The sequence below is a fragment of the Myotis nattereri genome (assembly GCF_964212035.1).
Source record: "Myotis nattereri genome assembly, chromosome: 13".
Lineage (NCBI taxonomy): Eukaryota > Metazoa > Chordata > Mammalia > Chiroptera > Vespertilionidae > Myotis > Myotis nattereri.
The window spans coordinates 38,853,899-38,880,445 of record NC_138088.1 but is presented as its reverse complement, the minus strand read 5'-3'; the positions used below and the strand labels follow the sequence as shown (position 1 = coordinate 38,880,445).

At 36.4% G+C, this 26,547-nt stretch overlaps 1 protein-coding gene across 1 annotated transcript in view; it reads right to left on the bottom strand.

Moving 5' to 3' along the window:
* Positions 1 to 337: 337 nt before the first annotated feature.
* TBC1D12 (TBC1 domain family member 12) overlaps positions 338 to 26,547 on the bottom strand; it is a 73,052-nt gene continuing 46,842 nt past the window's right edge. Inside the window, exons 4-13 of the mRNA XM_081105332.1 lie at positions 25,372 to 25,454; positions 22,731 to 22,848; positions 21,501 to 21,607; positions 15,191 to 15,271; positions 10,949 to 11,037; positions 9,882 to 9,953; positions 6,464 to 6,592; positions 5,600 to 5,709; positions 3,049 to 3,307; positions 338 to 2,172 (exon numbers count right to left, since the gene is read on the bottom strand). Of these exons, the coding sequence (XP_080961458.1) occupies positions 2,104 to 2,172; positions 3,049 to 3,307; positions 5,600 to 5,709; positions 6,464 to 6,592; positions 9,882 to 9,953; positions 10,949 to 11,037; positions 15,191 to 15,271; positions 21,501 to 21,607; positions 22,731 to 22,848; positions 25,372 to 25,454 (1,117 nt within the window). The 3' untranslated portion in view covers positions 338 to 2,103. The remainder of the gene's footprint in view (positions 2,173 to 3,048; positions 3,308 to 5,599; positions 5,710 to 6,463; positions 6,593 to 9,881; positions 9,954 to 10,948; positions 11,038 to 15,190; positions 15,272 to 21,500; positions 21,608 to 22,730; positions 22,849 to 25,371; positions 25,455 to 26,547) is intronic.

The window sequence follows — 26,547 nt, the reverse complement described above, 5'->3', positions numbered from 1 at the left end:
CTTGGAAGAAAAATTTGGCAACAAAAAAGTTTATTCCAGCCCTAACTGGTTTGGCTCAGTGGAAAGAGCGTCAGCCTGCGGACTCAAGGGTCCCGGGTTCGATTCCGGTCAAGGGCATGTACCTTGGTTGCGGGCACATACCCAGTGGGGAGTGTGCAGGAGGTGGCTGATCGATGTTTCTTTCTCATCCATGTTTCTGACTCTCTATCCCTCTCCCTTCCTCCTTGTAAAAAATCAAATATATATTTTTTAAAAAAGTTTATTCCTTTTATTTCCTCCAAATGTGGTTACATAAACCAGATATCCCCAAAATAATGAAGACTCATTTCACATAATTACTCTGCTTACAAGTTTTATTTACACAGTAATTGTTAATAGTGGTTTTTAGTGACTTCCTTGTATTTACATTTTATATATACATTTATACTTGAAAGGTAAAGAAACTGTACAATAATAAAAATGAGAAAAAGAAATACAGTAACTTAGGTCCAACTCAGGAAAGAAATACACAAAGGAAGATTAAACTCAGGCAGGTAGAATAACCTCAATGAGATTACTGCCAGGGCTTACATTCCCTCTATCAGGGTCACCAATGTGAAGGAAGTATTTACCAGAGTCAAAATGTTATTGTAAAACCTTTTATAAGACCCTGAGTACTCCCTCAATATTTTATTACACTACTAGTTTCTACTAAGGAAGCTCCTATGACAGGAATTAACTTCCGAGGGTTCCACTAATGGTCCCTAGGCTAGAATGACCCATGGGGTAGAAATATCCAGGCACATCTGGTCCCATACTCCTAAAGAGGCAGTCACTACACTAACAAGATTCTCAGGCTTGTTAGTTTGAAGATAATATACCACTAACAGAAATAGTGTGCTGTGTTGTTTCAAACCAAACTGCAACATAAAAGCACACTATAAATGTAATTATTAACCAAACAACATACTATATATCACTCATAATATTCAAGTGATTTATTTTAGGTACAAGAATTAAACATATTATAATAAATTTAATGTTGATTTACCAATAATTAATAATTTGTCTATCCACTATACCATCAAAGTTAGACTCATTAGAAAAAAGTTCACTTTATCTTTTACTCTTATTTACTTTGATTAGAAAATTATGCACAGTATTTTACAAGTCATAGACTTGGTTACATATTAAGATTTCAAATTTCAAACTGAAATTAACATTTTATTTCTACAAACAGTGAAGGAATTTTAACTAAAAAATATCAAGTCTTGCCAAGAACTGTCAGAATTCATACTTTTTTACTCTTACCAGTGGGAAAAAAAATCTCATTTATATTTATGGACTTACTCCCCAAATCAAGTCTTCAGTCCACTAAAGTGCAAAGATTCTACCAATTAGCTTTCTTAAATTACTAGATGAACAATTTTTTAAACTAGAAACAGAAAGGCTAAATTTCTTTAATAGGGATTACTTAAGGGAAAAAAACAATTCTCTTTAAAAAACAAATAGACATGATACAGTGGAAAAACATATGCAAATCAACTTTCCAAGTATTTCCAGTTCCCAGATAACCAAGATTTGCCCCAACCTGTGAATGAAGATAAACAACTTCAGTAACTTAAATAATTTACAACCAAAGTTGCTTATTTTTGGTCTATAAAATTTTAAAAGGTCAGAACCTGAGATAGACAATATCTGTACTTTCAAATAGTATTTTGGAAGTTAAAGTAGTATTTAACAATCCTGCTCTGACCTCCAAAGTGCTTGTATGGTAACTGTTAATAAAAAAGAAAAAAAAAAAGAAAAAAGATGTATGTAAAGTTTAAAGTATCTTCAAAGCTGTTAAAAATTTTTTATTGCATTATTGTTCACTCCAAATTATGGAGTATGAACTAGTCATTTAAACTTTTTCTTTTGTAAAATGACGCTCCCTACAAAATACTTTTAAAAAAATTAATACTGTCAATAGATTACTTATTTCATTTACTTCAGCCATGGAATTCAAAATCAGCAGTTTTCCATGTCTTGACTCTTCTTGATTTCTCCATCCTTTTTACATAGGAAACAACAAACTTTTATCAAAAGACATTTATATTCCAATTAGTCTCTTAATTTTGAAGATTAGCTTTTCAGAGTAGGACTATTATTCTTGTCTCCTTCTTTAATATCCTTCATTACAGATGCAAAGACCTGAAATTATACAGAGTAAAGATTAATCCTCAAAAAACTACCATGTAGATTTAAGAGAATTAAATAACTATAGTATATCAACACTTAAGTTTGAGACTGTCATTCTCAAATCCTTTTGTTTTAACCCAATTTTATGATATATATTTTAGTTTCCAGTTTTCATCACTTCTTAAATACAGGGTGGGGGAAAGGAGGCTTACAGTTGTTGATATGGAAAATAATATAATAATTAATAAATAATAAAACAAGAATAAACTCTGTATTTTGTGTTCTCACAATTGTAAACATACTTTTGCCCCATCCTGTAGTCTTAAATTACTATTTAATAACAGAACATTTTCTGGACCAATATCCTTACATTTCATTTTCATAAGCAATAAAACTGAGCTTATTTATAATGCCTACTGTCTATCATTCATGAAGCAAATAATACTACTATCTTTTATGTTACTTATACTGCCAATGGTTGCTTCCTAACAAGTCTAAGCATCTAAAAAGCCAGGATCATCCATTATTTTCTTTCTATTGCAAATCCTTAGTACACAACAGGTGCTTAATACAATTGCTGTCTATTTGAAATACAGAAATAATAATACATTTGCTTTGGCAAAGACTACTGTAGGTTATACTTCACTAAAATCATAAAATATTACTGAATTTACAGAAAAATAAATCCATAAATTTGGAGAGGTGAAAGAGAAGCAATCTGTTTTCAACTTTTGCTCTTTCAAAGTCAAGAATTATTTTTAAAAGATTTTTTTTTAATTTAAGCACTAACATTTGAGAAATACATAATTGTTTTTCTTTTTTTTTTTTTGTAAAAAGTCAACTGATTGTTTTAACACATCTTTTAGAAGTAGAAAAATGTCTCTCTACCTGAGGCCATTTTTTGGTGCTATTCTGCATCTGAATCGCTGCAATACAGCTGAACAGCTTTTCTGATGTAATATCTTCTGGTAATTTAGTTAGAAACTGTGCTATATGAATAAAATCCATCTGCAGGAGAATATCTTCATATAATCGCAGGATCCCTAATCCAGTCCTAAATAAAAATTCTTCTCCATCTCTGCAAAATACATCCCAGACTCGACATGCCAGATCAAGTGGTAGTGATTTGCTATATAGGGTGAAGATCCTAAAATTAGCGGGAAAAATAGTCATTGAAAAATTTCATTTATTTATTCATTCACTCATTAGGAATCTCTATATTTAAAAAAACCCAGTGCTTAATTAGGGATAAAAAAGGCAAATAAAATACAGCTTCTTCCCTCAAAGAGCTTGAGTAAAACAAAATTAAGTAATACATAAGTAGATTATGTGAATTTACAACCTTATGTAGAGACATGGCCCAATACACACTAGAGTGGCAGAACAGCCTAGCTGTTAAGGGTATGGCTCTGAAACCAGAATGCCTGAGTCTGAATCTTAGATATGCAACTTATTAGTTGTGTTACTTTGAGCAAGATTATTCTTGTTGTACCTGTTTCCTCATTAGTAAACAAAAGATAATACCTACATTTTAGGATTGTTTTTAAAAATAAAGGGGTTAACATATGTAAAGTGTTTTTAGAGCAGTGACTGGCACATAAGAAATACTCAATAAAAGTTAGTTATTGTTATTATATAAGAAACCCAAGTATCATCTTTTAGTAACCTAAATACAAAATTATAAAGCCTTACTTCTCTCTTTTCTCTTCTCCTTCCACAAACATCCACTGGTTATTTTTTCCCCCCCTTAACCAAACTTTACTTACTACTTCTTTTGGAGCAATGTATACGCTCCAACAGAATCACCAAAATGGTTTTTTCACCTCCTTGCTGACAATGTCTGATCATGTAAATTTATTATTCAGTGGTGCTTCAGGGTGGCATTCTGGTTGGGGAAGTAGGGCGAATAGGTGCTAGAGAACTTCTCCTTTAAATTGCATTGGCAAAGAAAGTACACAGTTTTTACATAGACTGTGTTTTACAGGTTAGGGCTGATGAAACTTGAGAAAGGGAACTAAAAACTCCAACAACAGCAGCAACCGGTTTGGCTCAGTGGATAGAGCATCGGCCTGCGGACTGAAAGGTCCTAGGTTCGATCCCGGTCAAGGGCATGTACCTGGGTTGCGGGCACATCCCCAGCAGGAGATGTGCAGGAGGCGGCTGATCGATGTTTCTCTCTCATCGATGTTTCTAACTATCTCTCTCCCTTCCTCTCTGTAAAAAATCAATAAAACATATTAAAAAAATAAAAAAAATAAAAATAAAACTCCAACAATAACAAAAAACCCAAACAACAACAAAAAACTTATTACCACTGCCACTTTTTTATTCCTATTTTTCCCACACAATTGATTCTAGGATTTGTATATAACAAATTCAAAAGAGGCAGTGAAACAAAAATCCATGTCTACTTCTTAAAGTAGAAACACATAGTGCCTAGGCAGTTTCTAATATGTGGTACTCGCTCATTATCAGTTCCATCCTGTTCCCTATATCAGTTGTGACCCTGATGTGCCTCATGCTCAGTCATCAAGACTGACAACTGAGTTATTTCCCCCCCCTTCTTTACAAATTTAATATTTGATCTTGGTCCTCTGGGTCCCATGACATAATCCAGAGGAACTCTAATGTTCCTAGTGGGAATGAAAGAGAATACACTGAAAAATAACTTTTTTTTTTTTTAAAAAAAAGTCTAAATAAATATAGAAGCCCAAATAACTGGGAAGATGTCATATTTGCTCAATGCCACTAATTTCGTTTTCTATATTAAAAATTCACATGAAACCCACTGATTTCAAATGATTAGGATTTAAGGTTTAAATGTTTCATATGTACTCTTAACCTATCTTAAGATCAACTCTTCCATCTCTTTGGCAAAATTCACCTGCCATTCTATAATCAACTGGCTACTGCTCACCAAAGTCTTGGGCAAACCCTCTAAGTTAAAACAGAGAAGATGGAATTGTAAAGTTGAAAAAAGACATTAGTACCTTAATAAGACATCATTCCTGTCAGAAAGCTGGACAAAGCCTTAAAAAAAAACAAAGCCCCCAGTTTTGAAAAAAATACCACACTATAATAACTATCACAAGCCCTTGTGTGTTAACAAGATATAGCAACTAGCGCTGAAAGCTTAGTATGAACTAGGTATTGCATGAGATAATCCATGTAAAACACCCTCACTACAACTCAAAATATATTATTCCCATTTTATAGGTAAGAAACTGAAACACAAACTGAGAGATTCTGATTTCAACCCGAGTCCATGCTCTTAATCAAATGCTTCCCCACAAATATGTGAGTTTCTTTATTTGTAAGGGAAGAGTTTTTTATATTCATGATCCTTTGCATGAGTTTACTTTAGTTCCTAAAACACACAAAAAGTTATACTTTGTTTCCTTTTAATTATTTTATTTCATGTTCATAAGTTATCACTTACCAGTCTATCAAGTATATGTCTGGTGTAAGACTATAAGATTTGAAATGAAGAAATAGTTTGGAGAGATTTTCTTCAAAAAATACTTCAAATGTTGCAAAATATTTCAACATCTGAAAATGGAAATATCAATAAAATTATTAAAGAATAGGCTATAGAAAGAGAAATTAAATAAATCCTCAATTATAAATTAACTCTTGCTTAGCACCTCTTTCTGAGTCTTCATCATGCATTCATAAAACTATACTTCAATGAAAAGTTTATTTTATATTACTCTTTTATTAAATTTATTGAGGTAACACTGGTTAATAGGATCATATAGGTTTCAGATATAGGCTTCTATGTTACAAGATCTGTATGTTGCGCTGTGTGCTCACCACCCAAAGTCACATAATCTTCTATCACTATATATTAGGCGCCCATCAATCTCCTGTTCCCTCTGGCAACCACTCCAGTGCTGTCTGTGTCCACGAGTTTCAATTTTATATTTCACATGAGCAAATATCATATGGTTCGTAGTTTTTTCTGCCTGACTTATTTCACTCAGCATAAGAAAATCTTATTTTTAGATCAGATTAGTCTTCTATTGTTTTCACAATCTAAAAGGGCATTCAGTCCAGCTGGTGTGGTTGAGCATTGAGCCAGGAACTAAGAGACTGAGGTTCGATTCCTGGTCAGGGTACATGCCCAGGTTTTCGGGCTTGATCCCTAGAAAGGGGCGTGCAGGAGGCAGCCGATTGACGTTTCTATATCTCTATCCCTTTTTCTTCCTCTAGCTCTAAAAATCAATAAAAACATATTTAAAAGGGCATTCAGACTCTGAAACTGACAATCAACAAAAACATGATTCATTCCCAATGTCCATACCATGCTGTGGTCCACACGGAAGAAGGCCAACTGGCATGGCTTATTCAGGAGATTTGCAAATGCAATGAAGGCATCTGCCTCTTCCAAATTGAGAATAAGAACTGCTGCTATGAAGGACATCCCTTGGACCTTCAAAGGGAAAGGAAATTAATCAAAATTGTTTTATAATAATAATAATTCTATAGTGTTTATTTTATTGCATTCCTGAAAAATTACAAAGTAATATTATAAGGTAAAATTAACTAAGATTTCTTTTTCCCCACAACAAACAAAGGTAAATACAGAGAACTCATTAATAATTATAAAATCTATTTTAAATTTTTTGACTATATGGTATGGTTTAAAAAGAAAAGCTTTCTGGCCTAGCTGGTTTGGCTCAGTGGATAGAGCGTCGGCCTGCAGACTGAAGGGTCCCGGGTTCAATTCCAGTCAAGGACACATGCCTGGGTTGTGGGCTTGATCCCCAGTAGGGGGTGTGCAGGAGCAGCAGATCAATGATTCTCTCTCATCATTGCTGTTTCTCTCTCTCTCCCTTCCTCTCTGAAATCAATAAAATATATATATAAATAAAAATAAAAATTTTGGAAAAAATATCAGCTTTTACTTGCTACAATAGCCTATCTCAGTGTACTAGTTTATTTCATCTTCCTCTGAAGTCTTTCAAAATATAGAATCACAAAGTTTAATAAAAACGAGGTGATGGTCTTCATTGTTATAACACATTTGTCTGAGGCAGGAAGTGAGAAACTGAGAATAAAAGAGATTGCCCTGGTTGGTGTGGCTCAGTTGGTTGGACATCATTCAGGGCACTGAAAGGTTGACTGTTTGATTCCTGGTCAGGGCACATACCTGTGGCAGGAGGCAGCAAATCAATGTTTCCCTCTTACATCCATATTTCTCTCTCTTTTTCCCTCCCTTTCTCTCTCTCTAGAACTCAATAAAAATATTTTTTAAAAAGGAATAAAAGCAATCTATGAGAAGTGCCACTGAAATTCCAAGAAAGGTGTGGAGGTTGGGATAGTGAGGCTGGATTCCTGGAAAAGTAGGAGGAGGAAATAAGAGAAAAGCCATTCCGAAAAGAAAATGATGTATGAGTAAAGACATATAGAACCAGCTAGGTTGGAACACAAGACTTATAATGGGAATAATGGGAGAAATTAGAAAAAGTAGGTTATATTTACAAATTGGAAAAGGCCTCGAGTAAAAGGCTAAGCTATCTTAGGTGCTTGTTTGAGAGTTATACAGAGCTATTTTACATTTCTGAGCAGCAAATGGCATGGAACTGCTATTGTAAAAATATTCATCCTTTCATTAAAAAAAAGTTTATCAAGTACTTACTTCTGGTAGAGATTTGTATAATATACTTACACAGAGAGGCCCTTAAGAATATTTGCAATAATACCTCTGTCTATTTCAATCTTCTTAGCAACCTTTACATTTTTTAGCACATTTCAATCTGAATTCCCACTCCATTACTATACTATCTGAAACTTCTCTAACCAGGTTGACCAATGGTATTCATTGTAAAACCCAATGGGCACTATCCTAACCGCTAAGCAGAATTCCTTTAGCTTCTGTGACCCATTATTTGTCCTCTTATTTCTCTGGCTTCTTCTGTGACTGTTCAATTTGCCATGTTTAACTAGAACCTTCATAAAACTTTCATCTTCTCACCTTTGTCTTAAAGTAGAAGAATCTTAGAGACCTCACAAAAGGGTGACTACCTGGCACAATTTACTCTATTTTGTTGTATGTTCATTTGTACATTTGTTCATTCATTCACTCACTCAACAAATATTTATTAGGTGCTTATCACCATACTAGAGGCCTGGTGCACGAATTTGTGCATGGTTGGGGTCTGGGCCTGATTGGGCCGGGCCGGCTGGGGGGTGGGGCCTCGGGTGGTTGGCCAGCTGACCCTGTCCCTTGGTCAAACTCCCAGTCGAACTCCAGGTCAAGGGGACAATTTGCATATTAGCCTTTTGTTATATAAGACTAGAAGCCCAGTGCACGAATTCGTGCACAGTGGGGTTCCCTCAGCCTGGCCTGCGGGATTGGGCCGAAGCTGGCTCTCCAACATCCCCCAAGGGGTCCCAGATTGCGAGAGGGCACAGGCCAGGCGGAGGGACCCCACCGGTGCACGATTGGGGCCGGGGAGGGACACAGGAAGTTGACCAGCTGTGGAGGGACTGTGGAAGAGCTCAAGGGCATGTCCGGCTCGTCTTGCTCAGTCCTGATTGGCCGGACCCTAGTAGCAAGCTAACCTACTGGTCGGAGTGTCTACCCCCTGGTGGTTAGTGCACGTCATAGTGACTGGTCGACTGGTCAACTGTCTGCCACCTGGTGGTCAGTGCACATCATAGCGAGCAGTTGAGCAGCCTTAGCATATCATAAGCATATTATGCTTTGATTGGTTGAATGGACGACCAGACGACTGAACACTTAGCATATTATATAGGATGACAGATATTGTTCTTGGTACTTGAGATAGCTCAGTGAATAAAAGATTCTCACAGTTTAGAAGGAAAAGATACACAATAAACAACAAGTAAATCATTTATTTTATTAAAAGGTGGTAAGTGCTGCTCTGGCCAGTGTTGCTCAATGGTTAGAATGTCAGCTGTCACACTAAAGCAGCGGTTCTCAACCTGTGGGTTGCGAGCCCTTTGGTGGTCGAACGACCCTTTCACAGGGGTCGCCTAAGACCATCCTGCATATCAGATATTTACATTACGATTCATAACAGTAGCAACATTACAGTTATGAAGTAGCAACAAAAATAATTTTATGGTTGGGTCACAACATGATGAACTGTATTTAAAGAGCCAGAAGGTTGAGAACCACTGCACTAAAAGGCCATGGATCTGATTCCTGACCAAGGGTATGTACGTGGGTTTCAGGTACAATCCTCGGGCTGGCTGTTGCGCATGTGCGAGGCAACCGATCAATGTGTCTCTCTTGAATTGATGTCCGTCTGTCACTCTCTTCCATCCCTCCCTCCCTTCCACTCTCTCTAAATATCAATGGAAAAAATATCCTCAGGTGAGTAAAATAAAATAAAATAAAACAAAACTAGAACTGATTGACAATCTGTAAAAGGAGCAAATTCCCTCCCCTATGCTTCACTCAACCTGGAGGCACAGTCACGGAAAGAAAGGTTAGGGAGAAGGGGAGAAAGCACCAGACCAACAGCAGTGGCAATAAATGCAAGTTTACAAATTGCATGGTGCGATCCCCAGCTGCTCTCCCAGAAAGCTGGCAGCCAGCCTCATAAACCTCTGGTAGGAGAAGGAAAGGTTCCTCTCTAGATAAGTTGATAGGCCCGAAGAAAAAAGACACAGAGATTTACACATTTTGGAGCGATTACAATATAATAAAATATTTATATTAAAAAAAACAGATGGAAACAAATACTTACATAACCAACATCAGGTCTGTAACATGTATATGCCCCTAAGATACTATGTAAAACATCATGATATGGGCCACCCTTTGAAGAGAAAAATGAAATGTCATACTATACAAATAATTGTCTCTAAGTTACTTGTCAAATATCATGTTAATAAACTTTAGCATTTCCCAAAAGATTAATTTTAGTTAGTATATTTAATCATTGTCAGAAATATTCTAAATGCACTCTGCCAAGATGCTTTCTAAATAATTAATTTAAAAATATGTAATCCTAAACAACAAAAAGTCAAACTCTCTTGAGAGACATAAGCTATAAAGCTTATGTACAATTTTAAAGACTTCTGGATTTGGTACAATAAGATTACAAGGAAAGCAGAATGTTCCATTTTATATAATACAACTTCAGCAAAAAAAAAAAAAAATACCATCAAGCTACACTAAATTAAGTTTACTATTAATTTTTATCTTAATAGTAAAAATGTTTGTCATTTTATTAATCTAAAGATAGAGAAATTCCATATATTAAAGATTTGAGTCAATATGAACTACACATAAAATGTAATGATTTCTCATAAAGTATAAGCAACTTTATTCCTTATATTCCCTATGCTGTACTTTATATCCCTGTAAGAAACTTTTTTTTTTTTTTAAGGAACTTCTTAATAGTCTCTGCAGAAACAATCCCCACCCCCCAACCCCATTTCAATAGTAATTCTAAAAAAATTTAAATTTGGGGACAAATTCCTTTATATTTACACAATTTACTAGGCAAAACAGTTAAATTTCAAATATTTTACAGAATAAAAAGTAAAACAAAGAAATCCACCTTGATGATAATTAATCCAGTACCTACTACATAAAATTATGATGTGCTATGCACACTGCAATGCATTTAGTCAGTGGAATAAAGTAATAAAATTTCCATTAAAATTTTCCTACTAGTTTCACATTTTTTAATATAAAGTTCCCCAAATTTTTATAGTTTTGCCTTTAAATAGTAATAGCTATGAATTTGGAGAATATGTTCCCTTGGATTTTTTAGAAGTAGTTAAAAACCTGGTTAGAAACCCTCACCTTCTGAAAGATGTAGAGAGATGGAAATGTACGGGATATATCCAACTTAATTAATTCCAGACTTGCCTCCCGATCAGCAATAGATACACCTATATTTGCCAGGTAAATAAAGTTACAATTATTACTTGGCTATATCCAGTTCAATCTTATAAACACAGAATGATTACATGGAATATATGTTATTTAAGGAAAGTTAAAAGCTGAACAATCCAGAAACTTAAAGAAATGCCACACAGCTTTTGCTGGAATTTAGAGCTTCTTCTGTGAAGAATATATCTATACATTTATCAGAAAGTTATATGGTGAAGGATTTCTACTACCTTTTTTTTTTAAAAAAAGGTAGGGTTATTTTTGGTTGTTTTTTTTTAATAGAGGGTAGGTAGATTATCACTCTCACAATAACAACTAGATAAAAACATTTCAAGTATCATTTTAAAAAAAGGCATAACAGAGTTGTGTACACAGAGAGGTCCAGAGAATTTAAATCCTAGAAAGAGAAAAGCCTTTCCTAGGTGAGTGGATACCAGTGGTCGAATTTAACAGGGATGTTTACATACTCACAGAAAACCACTATGCGATAGGCACCATTTCTCTATCCTAAGCCATGTTCATTTTTATTTTATTTTTATTTTTAAAAATGTATTTTATTGATTTTTTTACAGAGAAAAAGGGAGAGGGATAGAGAGAAACATCAGTGAGAGAGAAACATCGATCAGCTGCCTTCTGTACATCCCTACTGGGGATGTGCCCGCAACCAAGGTACATGCCCTTGACCGGAATCGAACCTGGGACCCTTGAGTCCGCAGGCCGATGCTCTATCCACTGAGCCAAACTGGTTAGGGTGCCATGTTCATTTTTAGAGTTGTACATACAGGCAAGAGAAGAGGGTTTGCTTTTTACTACATAGAACAAATACAGAAAGGAAAGTGACTGGCAGACAAATGGCTTTCCAAAATTTAAGGACAAGAGATGGTTGAACAAATTTACCTAAATTTAATAAATTATGATAACAGAAAAAAAAAGATTTTTTCCAAAATGATCAAGAATAAAATTGATAAGAGTGGAGGAATAAAAGGAGCATATGAGTGAATTAAATAAACAAAGATTAGGCACAAGAATTATAAAAAATATGGAGAAACCAAGATGGCGGCATAGGTAAACACCGGAGTTAGCTGACTCGAACAACCACTTCAAAAATACAACTAAAAGACGGAACGGACATCGCCCAGAACCACAGGAAGACTGGCTGAGGGGAAATTCTTCAACTAGAAGGAAAGAGAACAGCACACGAGACTCAGAGGAGGCGCAGTGCGGAAAATACAAAGGTGCGGAGGTACGCGTGGAGCGGGCTGGTAGCTGAGGGCGCGGTTGTTGTTTTGAATCGGGAGGGAGTCTCAGATTCTGAGCTCCAATTTTGGGCGAGTCTCTAGGGACCCAGGCTCAAACGGGAGAAGCGGGACTGTTTGGCATCGGTGGGAACTCGAGGGCAGCTTTCTCTCCGAGGTTTGCAGCGGTTGCTGGGACTCTGAGAGGCAGAGCCTCTGGGGACGGGACTGAGAGCAGCCATAACTGCTCCCTCCACTCGCTCTGTTGATCCTGTGCGACCCGCCCCACCCAAGCCCTGCCTGGCCCAAGCCCTGCGCAGAGCCATTTGCCAGATAGCCTCAGGCAAACGCTAGATTAGCACCGCCCTAGAGGACAGAAGTTTTCCCACTGCAGACACAGCTGATTCTCACAGCCAGTTGGCCTGGAGGTCAAATCCCCCTAGTATTAACTACAACAATCAAGGCTTAACTACAACAAGACTGTGCACAAAGACCACTAGGGGGTGCACCAAGAAAGCATAAAAAATGTGGAGACAAAGAAATAGGACAAAACTGTCAATGGAGGATATTCAGTTCAGAACCACACTTTTAAGGTCTCTCAAGAACTGTCTAGAAGCCGCCGATAAAGTTATTGAGATCTACAAGAAATCTAATGAGACCCTCGATGTTATGATAAAGAACCAACTAGAAATTAAGCATACACGGACTGAAATAACGAATATTATACAGACTCCCAATAGCAGACCAGAGGAGCGCAAGAATCAAGGCAAAGATTTGAAATGCAAAGAAGCAAAAAACACCCAACCGGAAAAGCAAAATGAAAAAAGAATCCGAAAATACGAAGATAGTGTAAGGAGCCTCTGGGACAGCTTCAAGCGTACCAACATCAGAATTATAGGGGTGCCAGAAGATGAGAGAGAGCAAGATATTGAAAACCTATTTGAAGAAATAATGACAGAAAACTTCCCCTACCTGGTGAAAGAAATAGACTTACAAGTCCAGGAAGCGCAGAGAACCCCAAACAAAAGGAATCCAAAGAGGACCACACCAAGACACATCATAATTAAAATGCCAAGAGCAAAAGACAAAGAGAGAATCTTAAAAGCAGCAAGAGAAAGAAACTCAGTTACCTACAAGGGAATACCCATACGACTGTCAGCTGATTTCTCAACAGAAACTTTGCAGGCCAGAAGGGAGTGGCAAGAAATATTCAAAGTGATGAATGCCAAGAACCTACAACCAAGATTACTTTATCCAGCAAAGCTATCATTCAGAATTGAAGGTCAGAGGTCAGATAAAGAGCTTCACAGACAAGAAAAAGCTAAAGGAGTTCATCACCACCAAACCAGTATTATATGAAATGCTGAAAGGTATCCTTTAAGAAGAGGAAGAAGAAGAAAAAGGTAAAGATACTAATTATGAACAACAAATATGCATCTATCAACAAGTGAATCTAAGAATCAAGTGAATAAATAATCTGATGAACAGAATGAACTGGTGATTATAACAGAATCAGGGACATAGAAAGGGAATGGACTCACTATTCTTGGGGGGGAAAGGGGTGCGGGAGAGATGCGGGAAGAGACTGGACAAAAATTGTGCACCTATGGATGAGGACAGTGGGGGGGGTAAGGGCAGAGGGTGGGGTGGGAACTGGGTGGAGGGGAGCTATGGGGGGAAAACAAGAGGAACAAATGTAATAATCTGAACAATAAAGTTTTAATAAAATTTAAAAAAAAGAATTATGAAAAATATGTATTAGGAAGTGAGTGAAAGTCAGTGAGAGAGGAGACAGGAGGTCACAAATGAGGTATAAAGATCATCTATCTTTAAGTTAAATGTTGGGTTGTGGTGGGTGTTGCTTAATGGTTGGGGTGTCGTCCTGTGACCAAAGGGTCTCGGGTTTGATTCCTGGTCAAGGGCATGTACCTGGGTTGTAGGTTCGATCCCTGGCCCAGTTGGGGCACGTTTGGGAGGCATCCAATCAACAGAGCTCTCTCACATTGATGTTTCCCTTTCTCCCTTCCTCCCTCCCTTCTTCTCTCTCTAAAAACAATGGAAAAGTATCTTCGGGTGGGGATTAAAAAAAACACGTTGGCCTAAAAATACTTCACCCCCATTACCCTTAATGGCTGTGATTAAATCCTGGGCTCTGGAGTCCAACTGCTTGGGTTTACATCATGGCTTCATTGCTTATAAATTAACTACTTTTAGTTTCCTCCTATATCATCCAGGATATCACCTACTTAAAGAGTTATTAACATTATAGTAGATAACATATATAAAGCAATTCTATAGTTCCTGACACATGGTAATAATCATGACATAGTCTTCAGTGACTGGACTTCCATCCAAAAATTTTTGTTAACAAAAAATAATCACACCCTTTCTCTTCAACGAGGGTCGGAGCAGCCTCCCCAGCAGATGAAGAGATGCAGATCTTTATGAAGACCCTGACTGGCAAGATCATCACCCTGTCACTGCGCTCAACCACTAAGAATGTCAAAGCTAAAATCCAAGACAAGGAGGGCATCCCACCTGAACAGCAGTGTCTGATTCTTATGGGTAAACAGCTGGAGGATGGCCACACCTCTCAGACTACAATATTCAGAGAGGCCACCCTGCACTGGTGCTTCACCTGCGGGATGGTATCATCAAGCCCCCCCTCTGCCAGCTTGCCCAGAAGCATAACTGCGACAAAATGATCTGCCGCAAGTATTACACCTGCTTGCACCCCCTGCTGTCAAGTGCTGCAAGAAGTACAGCCACACCAACAACCTGTGCCCCAAGAAGGTTAAATAAGGCCCCTCCACCACTTCCTCCTCGGGCCCGCAGGGTAGCCTTCTGCCTGAATCCCCTGTCTCTGGGGCCTCAATAGTTTCCCTTTCATTGAAAAGAAAAAGAGTAATAATCACACCTTCTGTATCATTCTCTGAACTTGTTTCACTGAGGCTTTTGCACCGTTCTTTCGCTCTTGATAGGAAGATTTCATAAAGTTCTGGGTGAGGGAGAACAAAAATTCATCAATAATAGGAAAGAAATATATTCACATATTTTTATTTTTATTTTTAAAAATAGAAAAACATGATCCCATTATAGGTCAGGCATATCTTATGTAGCTGGCATAAAAAAATAGCAAATGTAAGTACTCAATTCTACCAAAACTATTTATTACGCACCAGAAAGGTAGCAAATGAAAATATTCCAGAGCAGCCATCCAAATAGCTACAATATAGAATGTATGTATGAGGCAGGTAGAGATGCTTCTGCTAAAGGAGCCATTGTACAATAGCAGAAACATGATTTTTGGAATCAGTCAGACCTAGATTCAAACTCCGGCTCTGCCACTTACTACCTGTGGGATTTATAACTCTGGAACTTGGCTTTCTTCATCTGTAAAATGGAGAAAAATAATACCTATTCATGTGTTACTGATGATTAAACAAGACCATTTATGTAAAGCTTCTGACACCTTAAAGACCCTCAATAAATGCTAGTTCTTGCTTCCTTCTCTCTTGAAACTGGTTTCTCCATTATGATACAGCTATCTTAAGCTACATAAACTTTAGTCAAAGGGTCACATACAAACATCTCTACCACTATCTTTTACTCTAAAAGCCCAATCACTTAAAAAAAAAAATATATATATTCCAATATATATGTGTGTGTGCATTTATGTATATGTGTGTGTACACACACACACACACACACACACACACACACACACACACACTGGAATATATATAGAGACCCGATGCATGAAATTCATGCAAGGGTAGGCCTTCTTTCTCCTGGCTGCTGGCACAGGCTTTCCTCTGGCACCCGGGACCCAGGCTTCCCTCGCAACCCCGGCTTCATCTGGAAGGATGTCCAGTTTAATTAGCATATTATGTTTTTATTATTATTCCATTGTATGACTAGACCAGTGATGGTGAACCTATGACACGCGTGTCAGAGGTGATATGCGAACTCATTTTTTTGGTTGATTTTTCTTTGTTAAATGGCATTTAAATATATAAAATAAATATCAAAAATGTAAGTCTTTGTTTTACTATGCTTGCAAATATCAAAAAGTTTCTATATGTGACACGGCACCAGAGTTAAGTTAGGGATTTCCAAAATACTGACATGCCAAGCTGAAAAGGTTCGCCATCACTGGACTAGACCATAATAAGTATTCTTATATTGCCAAGAATCAGATTATAAAATAACTTACTAGATATATTTCAAACAGACTCATTATTCTGATCTCTCTGTTCACTTTTCATTATTACTAATGGTTTGGAAAGAAATCAAACTCAAAATTTCTATTATTTCTATGCCCTGACTGGTTTGGCTCAGTGGATAGAGCGTTGGCCTGCAGACTGAATGGTCCCAGGGTTGATTCCGGTAAAGGGCATGTACCTTGGTTGTGGGCACATGCCCAGTAGGGGGTGTGCAGGAGGCAACTGGTTTGATGTCTCTCTCTCACAGATGTTTCTAACTCTCTATCCCTCTCCCTTCCTCTCTGTAAAAAATCAATAAAATATATCAAAAAAAAAAAAAAGCTGTTGTGGCACAGCAAATGTCCCTGGGGAGGGACAAGATGGGACCAGAGGCCTGGCTAACTGGAACAAACTGAGGCATCTCTAAGGTGAAGAGGATAGGGAGGAGTGTAAGAAATCCGTGGGGGGAGACATCTGTAATACTAGTAACAATAAAAAATACATGTATTATTTTAAAAAATAAAATAAATGGAGTGCCCCACTCCATTTGGTATAAGAGCTAGATATAAGTTTTAAACTTAGATATAGAATTTTTTGCAGTTATTAGGAACCAAACTGAAGTTCATACATTTTATTTCAACTGCTTCCAAGCCAGGTCCAGTTTCACTACTGCACTTAGTTTTTAAAACTGTCTTGGAAGAAGGCTCACCAAACAAATCCATCACTTTGGAATCTACAAAATTGACCCAAAAGTAAAACTGTGGTAATGCATCTGAAAACATCAAAGGACATCTCTCAAGGGAAGATTTACAGTACTTATCTATAATAAGAAGATCTATATCTCAGTTCAATTCCTTACTTTACTCGGCATGTCATATTTGCCCTGGCCGGCATGGCTCAGTTGGATGGAGGGTCATCCCATGCACTAAAGCAGTGGTTCTCAACCTGTGGGTTGAGACCTCTTTGGGGGGCAAACGACCCTTTCACAGGGGTCGCCTAAGACCATTGGAAAATACATACTGAATATATAATAACATATTGTTTTTGTGATTAATCACTATGCTTTAATTATGTTCAATTTGTAACAATGAAAATATATCCTGCATATCAGATATTTACATTATAATTCATAACAGTAGCAAAATTACAGTTATGAAGTAGCAACGAAAATAATTTTATGGTTGGGGTCACCACAACATTAGGAATTGTATTAAAGGGTCGCAGCATTAGGAAGGTTGGGAACCACTGCACTAAAGGGTCATGGGTCAGGGTGTGTACAGGCGACAACCGATCAAGGTTTCTGTCTCACATCACTGTTTCTCTCTCCCTCTTCCTTCCTCTCTCTCTAAAAGAAAATAAAAATATTAAAACAAAACAAAAAATCAATGGACATTTCTCAAGGGAAGATTTACAGTGCTTACCTCTCTATATAAAAACCCTGTGACGGCCAAAACCGGTTTGGCTCAGTGGATAGAGCGTCGGCCTGCAGACTGAAAGGTCCCAGGTTCGATTCCGGTCAAGGGCATGTACCTGGGTTGCGGGCACATCCCCAGTGGGAGATGTGCAGGAGGCAGCTGATCGATGTTTCTCTCTCATCGATGTTTCTAACTCTCTGTCTCTCTCCCTTCCTCTCTGTAAAAAATCAATAAAATATATTAAAAAAAATAAAATAAAAACCCTGTGACCAGTCAACTGTTGGAGAAGTCACTATGATGCGCACTGACCACCAGGGGGCAGACGCTCAACGCAGGAGCTGCCCCCTGGTGGTCAGTGCGCTCCCACAGTAGGAGTGCTGCTCAGCTGACCTAAGGGTAGGTGCTGGCAAGCGCAGCTGTGGCATCAAGAGCCTCTCCTGCCTCCCGCCTCCGCAGCAGCGCTACTGAACAGCAGTGGCAGGCGCAGTGGGGTTGGGATGAGCGGGAGCAGCATGGCACCTGGCCCAGGCTTGGGCTCCTCCTTGGCCGCCTGCAGCTTTGCATCCCCCGAGGGGTCCTGGATTGTGAGAGGGCACAGGCCAGGCTGAGGGACCCCACCAGTGCACGAATCTGCACTGGGGCTCTAATCTGTAAGACCTGCATCTCATTTCAATTCCTTGCTTGACTCTGCATGTTATACTTATTTTATTTTGAATCTACAAATGTAGAGTTCTGAAGCAGAGATGTATCTTAGGAACCGAAAATACTTTGAGATCAGTTTATATTTCACTCTGATTTTCTGACAATGATGATATTGTACATATTTGGCAAATTTCACTTTCACTATAATGTTATACTCATTATCACAAAAAAATGTTAGAACAATTCTTTGAGATAGCTAACAATCTAACCCCATTTTACAGATGAATAAAACTAAGACTACTGGATGTTAAGTAATTTGCCCAAGGTCACAAATCTAAGATATGGTAGAACCAAGATTTGAACCACATTTGACTGACATTAGAACCCTTATTCTGTTACTATTCCCTAATTGTTATGAATTTCATGATTAAAACAAATACAATAGGTAAGGAGTCAAACTATTATAGCCATTGAAAGTAGAGAAGGTTATATAAAGTAAATTTACTGATCAAAATTTAGCTTCCTTTCCACCACTAATGAGAGAGAGATGAATACCCAGGCCATTCCTGAATTGTTTTATTAGAGAAAACCTAAAATTACTTTGAAAATAAATGGCCCAGTTATTTCCAGCTTAAAAAAACATTTTGAGTTATAGTAACACAAAAGGTTAAAACCAACTTAACCAATATTTCAATGTTTAAGTTATCAGGTTACTTAACATTTGAAAGCCAAAGTTCTCAAGAAAACAAGACTGCAAACAAAATTTCAAATAGCTACCAATGCTTCATAGTCTCATCTGTGTCCAAAACCAATTCCTAAGACTTTAAACAATTACAGTATGTTCAACAATCCTTAATATTTAGGATTTTAATGATCTAACTGAAAGTTCTAACTACAATATAAAAACATTTCCTTTTAATCTGTTCCAAGCACAGGAGGCAAAAGAAACCTTTGTTTTATTGGAAAGGAGAGTTAAGTCACATAGGATCTAACTTTTTCTAAGCTAAATTAAAAACTCTTAATTCTTCCTTTAAATTCTATTTTTTAAATAAAAGTCCAGTTAAAAAAAGTGTTCATTATGGGATATCTGAAAATGAATTTTAAAAATCATACATAATCATGCTATTCAAAGTTAGCAACACTTTCAGAACTAAATATTTTTGTTATAATTCTGTCCAGTTATATATAATGCAGATTTTTGCAATGAACATTCTTACAGAAAAGCTTTTGCACCCAATCCTGATTATTTCCTTAGAGCAGATTCTTAGAACTGGAATAATTAGGTCAAAAGTTATGCTTTTTAAGGCTTTTGTCAAATAATTCTAAATCATTTTCAGCCACAATTTATGTGGTAATTTTTATTCTTTTTAATAACTTTTGATTTGAAAGGTAAACAACAGTACCTTGATGTTCTTTTAACGTATATATCATTGATTTGATTATCACTAGGAAAATGGCTAAATTAATTATAGTGTAGCCACACTGTGGAATACAGTACAGCTACAGTAGTATGCTTAAGGTACATTTGTATGTGCTGACATAAAAGGATATTCAGGAGACATTATTGCTTAAAAGCAAGCTAATGAATAATCTCAGGACATAAACTCCTTTTTGTGTGGAAAACAAATAACAAGAAGATAGAGAGAAGCCTAAAAATTTATCATATGTAGAAATACACTTTTTCATGTGCAAGAAAAAGATCTGGAAGAATATCCCCCAATTTGCTTATTTGTACTTATAAGTAGGATCGAAAGCTGGAACCTAGGTGGATGAGGGGGAAGAAACGTACAGTTTATACTTTACTTGAATCTTTTTCAATAAATATGTAAATAAATATTTTAAGTAATAGTAACAATATATTATTTATATTATACTAGATTCCCTAAATCTTTTTTCTTTTTACCAGATAAATCCAAGAATGTACTAGTATTTATTGCTGCAAAGAGTAAGCAATACATAAATAAGGATGGGGGCAGGCTATGCAATTAAATCCCACTCTGGGAACACCTTCATTGGCCATAGTGGTTTTGACACTGGAAATTCAAAGTTGAACCAATATGCTTGCTGGAAGGTAAATTTTTTTTTCCAGAAATGGCCATGACAGCACTTGTTGTTGTGCCACAAAATATATAAAAATAAGTGATGTTATTTCAAACACTGTTCAATTGAAGTTTCTTTTTTTTAAAATTGAATGTATTAGGATGACACTGATTAATAAAAGTATATAGGTTTCAGATGTACAGTTCTATAATACATCATCTGTATATAGTACTGTGTGTTCATTACCTATCTACCTTTATCATTATCACTCAGACTGATGTAGCACCTTTTATTATTATTTTACATTTCCCCCATTTGATATTATGCATATTTTATTATTTTTTTTTAACTTCATCAAAACTACTCTACATTTTACTCCTACTCTTCAAAGTTTTAAGAAACCTAAGAAAATGAAACAATTCCTTAAGAGTCTTCCTCTTAACATTTTCAAATCCAAAAGGACTAGTTTGAGTAGAGATGAAAAATGAATTTCTAGCCTTCCCCCAATATTTATGTTTTTTTAAATAAAGGGGAAACCTTTCCACAACTGAACTATTTTTTATATATATATATATATATATATATATATATATATATACACACACACACACACATATATATATATATATAATCTCCAGTGCTACCTAGAATCTCAGAAGTTTTTGTAGTTACCTGAAGTTAAGATATTTGGGTGTCAAGAATATTATTTATGGTTGTAAATTAAAGGAAAACCCACATATCTTATTTTTGATAGTATGAAATATAGTAAACTTATTAAGTCTTAGAGGGATGGGGAATGAAGCATGCTCCTAAAACCACATTATACTTGGTAATGCCCTTTTAAATTGCTACTCTACTAATCTGCTTTGTAACTCTGGAGATGGCTATTTGTATGTGTGGGAGTAACTGAATATAGAATACAAACCAGGAGTGATATTTAGTTCATTTCCTACAGCTAGACTCCAAACTTTCCCACGAACACTAGGGGGCAATCCCTGCCACCACAATTCTCGAACTCTTCTTGTACTACGCCTAGAATTAAAGGGGAAGAAAAAAAGGAGAAAGTTACTTTTTAAAACATAGTATCCTAAAGAGAGATAACAGTAATTTAAAGGTAACTCCTTCTATAGCTGCCATTTATACTGATAAAATGAAAGAATCAGAGAAGTATAATTATGAAAAGCAGAATAAAAGGAACATAAAAATTTGTTGTCAACTCAGTAACCAAATTACAAAGTATTTATTACGGGTAAGGCTCTCATCTTTTGAGAGGCAGTACAGTCTGCTTAAAGAGTGTGTGCTTTAGAGTCAGATAGACCTGAGTTCAAATCTGATTTAACTATTCATTAATTGTATTACCTTGGGCAAATCACTTAACCTGTCTGACCTGGAGCTTCCCTATAAGGTAAGTGGGAATAAAGGTTGTAAGAATCAAATGTGATTACTTATGTAAAGAGCCTAATATAATATGTCACATGTCCAATATTCAACAAATTCTCCATGCATATTCAACAAATTCCTCATGCATATCCTATATTAAACATTGTAGAAGACATCTCCCACCCTTTAGTCTAGAGGGAAGATAAGGCATGCACAAATATATTATAAAAAAATGAAAGACAAAGTAAAGCAAGAAGTACATTAGTCTAGAAATATAATGGGACGTTACAGATGGAAAACATCATATATTTTATGATATACATATATCTCACATTCTCTTGAGAAGCACATTAAAAATCACCTTTATAGTTAATAAATGCATCTTATAACGAATGTACATGCTTTAGTATTTTCTTTCCAAAAATCTGCTATGACATCAATAATGTACCTTGCAATAAATGATATGTTAGAATTAAGAAAATATGGTAACTAAGGGGAAAAAAGCTTCATGAATCAACTAGCATTTCAAATGGGACTCAAAGGATAGGTAAGATTCTGACAGGCAGATAGTGATCAGTAAAGAAAGTAGGTATCAGAAACTGACGGTTTTATAAAAGCAAAGACACAGAAATAAGCATGAAATTTTCAGACATTGATTAACAGCATAATTTAGCCAAAGCATAAGCTACATGGTGGAAGTAATAAAAAAATAGAGAATTGGAAACATGAGATCTTTGGAGAAAGACTGGAATTCAGGAAATGTCTGTTTACTTACATTACTTCCCAATTGGGCAATATTTCATTGATCCAAATTACCATTGCATTTGCAATATTTTCTTCTTGTTTGAATCGTTCTTTCATTATTTTTTTCCTTTTATGTGCTTCTTTAATTTCTGTTTTAAACAAGTAAAAATTATTTCAATACAAAAGAGCTAGATCAAAACTCCCTTTTCCTTCTACCTCAGCTTACAAAAGAGGCATTCTCAAAAAGAATATTTTAATAAAAGGAAGGAAGAAAAAAAGGAGAAGAGAGAAAGGAAAAAGGGTGGGTGAGGGAAGGTGATAAAAAAGAGAAATAAAAAGAATTTAATTAATATAATTTTAAAATAACATCTCCTATTCTACAAAATGAAACAAAGGCCAAAAAAATCATTTAAATAGATTACAGTATCACATACAGTGGGGCCTTGACTTACGAGTTTAATTCGTTTCATGGCGGAGCTCGTAACTCAAATTACTCGAATGTCAAATCAAAAAGTGAACCAGTGAGACACGTGATGCTGGGCTGATGTTGTGGCGTTCACTGTGACGTTCGCTGCGCCAACTAGCGGTGGGGTATCTGAAGCTGGCTCGTAACCCAAATTTTAGTTTGCAACTCAAAGCAAAAAATCGGCCGAGAGACGGCTCGTATCTCGAAAAACTCGTTAGTTGGGACACTCGTAAGTCAAGGCCCCACTGTAAATAGAATACAGTTTTTCGAGATATGAGCCGTCTCTCGGCCGATTTTTTGCTTTGAGTTGCGAGCTAAAATTCGGGTTACGAGCCAGCTTCAGATACCCCACCGCTAGTTGGCGCAGCGAACGTCACAGTGAACGCCACAACATCAGCCCAGCATCAAGTGTCTCACTCGTTCACTTTTTGATTTGACATACGAGTAATTTGAGTTACAAGCTCCGTCACGGAATGAATTAAACTTGTAAGTCAAGGCCCCACTGTATACACAATCAATAAACTAAAATTTGGCATGAGTTAACTATGTAAACAATAAACTAGCCCTAACTGGTTTGGCTCAGTGGATAGAGCGTCGGCCTGAGGACTGAAGGGTCCCAGGTTCGATTCCAGTCAAGGGCATGTACCTTGGTTGCAGGCATATCCCCAGTAGGGGGTGTGCAGGAGGCAGCTGATCGATGTTTCTCTCTCATCGATGTTTCTAACTCTCTGTCCCTCTCCCTTCCTCTCTGTAAAAAAATCAATAAAAATATATTAAAAAAATAAATAAATAACTACTGTGGCCCAGCCGGCTTGGCTCAGTGGTTGAGCGTCAACCTATGAACCAGGAGGTCATGGTTCGATTCCAGGTCAAGGCACATGCCTGAGTTGCAAGCTTGATTCTCAGTAGGGAGCATGCAGGAGGCAGCCGATCAATGGTTCTCTTTCATCATTGATGTTTCTATATCTGTCTCCCTCTCCCTTCCTCTCTGAAATCAATAAAAATATATTCAAAAGAAAATAAAAAAATAAACTACTGTGAGCAACTAACCAACACCTTTTTTTTCATACAAGGGGTTTATGTACTTCCTCACATAAAACCACGTAACATTAAAAACTGAGTATGATGCTTCACTTTACTAATTAAATTTTTTAAATCCCTCTAATACACACAAACATGCAAACAACACCCCTCTGAAAATCAGAAGTCACAATTCCAGAAGAAATGCATCAAAAATAGAGAAGTAAAATATATGTAAACTATACATATATAATTATATATAATTTTAGAACCAGTGCAAACTTCAGAGATCAGCTAGCTAATATCACTTGTTAAAAAAGCTTATGTCAAGCCCTAGCTGGTATGGCTCAGTGGATAGAGCGTTGGCTTGTGGATTGAAGGGTCCTGAGTTTGATTCCTGTAAAGGGTACATGCCGGGTTGCGGGCTCGATCCTCAGTAGGGGGCATGCATGAGGCAGCTGATCAATGATTCCCTCTCATCATTGATGTTTCTATCTCCCTCTCCCTCTTCCTTCTTCTCTGAAATCAATAAAAATATATTTTAAAAAAAGCATAGGCCAAAAAGTGTGCATGTATGTGTGTTTACACAAACATAGCTGTGTAATATTTTCTAAAAATATATCCTGAACAGTACTTAGTAAATAAATATTGTTAAATTATCCTTACACTATACTTCTTGGTTGGAAGAGAGAATGAATAAATGTGTGAATTTATGCACACGAGAGTATACATTTATGTGACTGTCCAAATGACACAACTGGGACTCTAGAGAGACTCCATGAAGTCACAAAAGCATATTTTAATTTCAAATCACATTCTCACAGTCATATAGGAAGTTATTTTAAAGCATTAAAATTATTAAATTATATATCAAAAGCCTAAAAACTGTACAAGTGAATTTTGTGAATAAATATCTTCATTTATAAGTTAGTAGCAGTCCAGGGTTCATGACTGTAATGACAAGATCTCTCATAAGTCTGCTGCCTTTCTCTTCCTATTAGTTTTGTAAAAGTCCTTACAGAAGAACTATGATCTTAGTATGACATTTTATCTCTCTTTAAGAACAAATGTAGTTATAAAAATAAGAAATCACCATCATCATAAAGACAGACTTCATCAATTTCACCATCTACCTTCCTGTTGAAATTCAGTAAATTAAATTTACCAACTAGAGTTAAAGTTATACCTCGTTTTTTAGCCTCAGCCACCATCTCATCATATTCTTGTCGGTGACGTAAAGCTTCTTCCACAGATTTGGCAGGAAGATTTCTGGGGGGAAAATTTTTTTAAGTCACTTTTCAAAAGACTAACTTTTAAATGTATTAACTTCTTTTTTTACAGATACCAAGAATTTTTAACCTCATCTCATTTCATACATTAAGAAAGTAATAGGTTGAAAAGAACTTTGCATTTTAGAAAAGAACCAGAATCCGAGTTGCCAATATTTGTTATATATGTTATATATATTTATATGTCATATGTATTTGTTTATTCATTATTTTTGAATGTCAAATTTCAGCCAATATTTCTAGGTCTTATTAAGCCCACTTACTACAGGGTTTTTTAAAGGAAACTTTTTGGAGGTAGAATTTACATGTGCTAAAATGAACAAACATATTTTAAGAGTACAGTTTGAAGAGTTTTGACAATTTTACATACCTTTGCAACTAACATGCCAATCAAGATACAGAACATTCCCATCACTTCATTAAGTTTCCTATAACCCTCTGCACTCAATACTTACCCAACTCCTACCTTGGCCAATCACATCTGTGATTTCTATCACTGTACCTTAGTTGGTTGCCTTTTAAAGAGTTTCACATAGATTCTTTTTTGTCTGGCTTCTTTTGCTCAGCATATTTTAAAAATTCACCCATGCTGTTCTGTGTATTATGAACATATTCCTTTTAATTGGTGATCAGTGTTCCATTTATCCATTTGGATGAACATTTAGACTGTTTCCAGTTTGGGGACACTATGAATAAAGGTACTATAAATATTCATATCAAGTCTTGTGTGGGTATCTGCCATCATTTCTCTATGCATATATACCTAAGAGTAGAATTCCTGGATCACATGGTAAGTGCCAGTATACTTTTATAACAAACTGCTTTGCACTTTTAGAGTTTCAAGATAATGTTATGAATAATTTGATAATCAGTTAATCACTTGCATATGCTATGTATCCTATCTAATAATAGAGAAACATGGTAATTAACCGTAACTTCGCTACCCTTCCCATTGGCTAATCAGCGAGATATGCAAATTAACTGCCAACCAAGATGGCAGCCGGCAGCCAGGCAGCTGAAGCGAACAGGAAGCTTGCTTGCTCCAGTGATGGAGGAAGCCAAGGTTCCCTGCC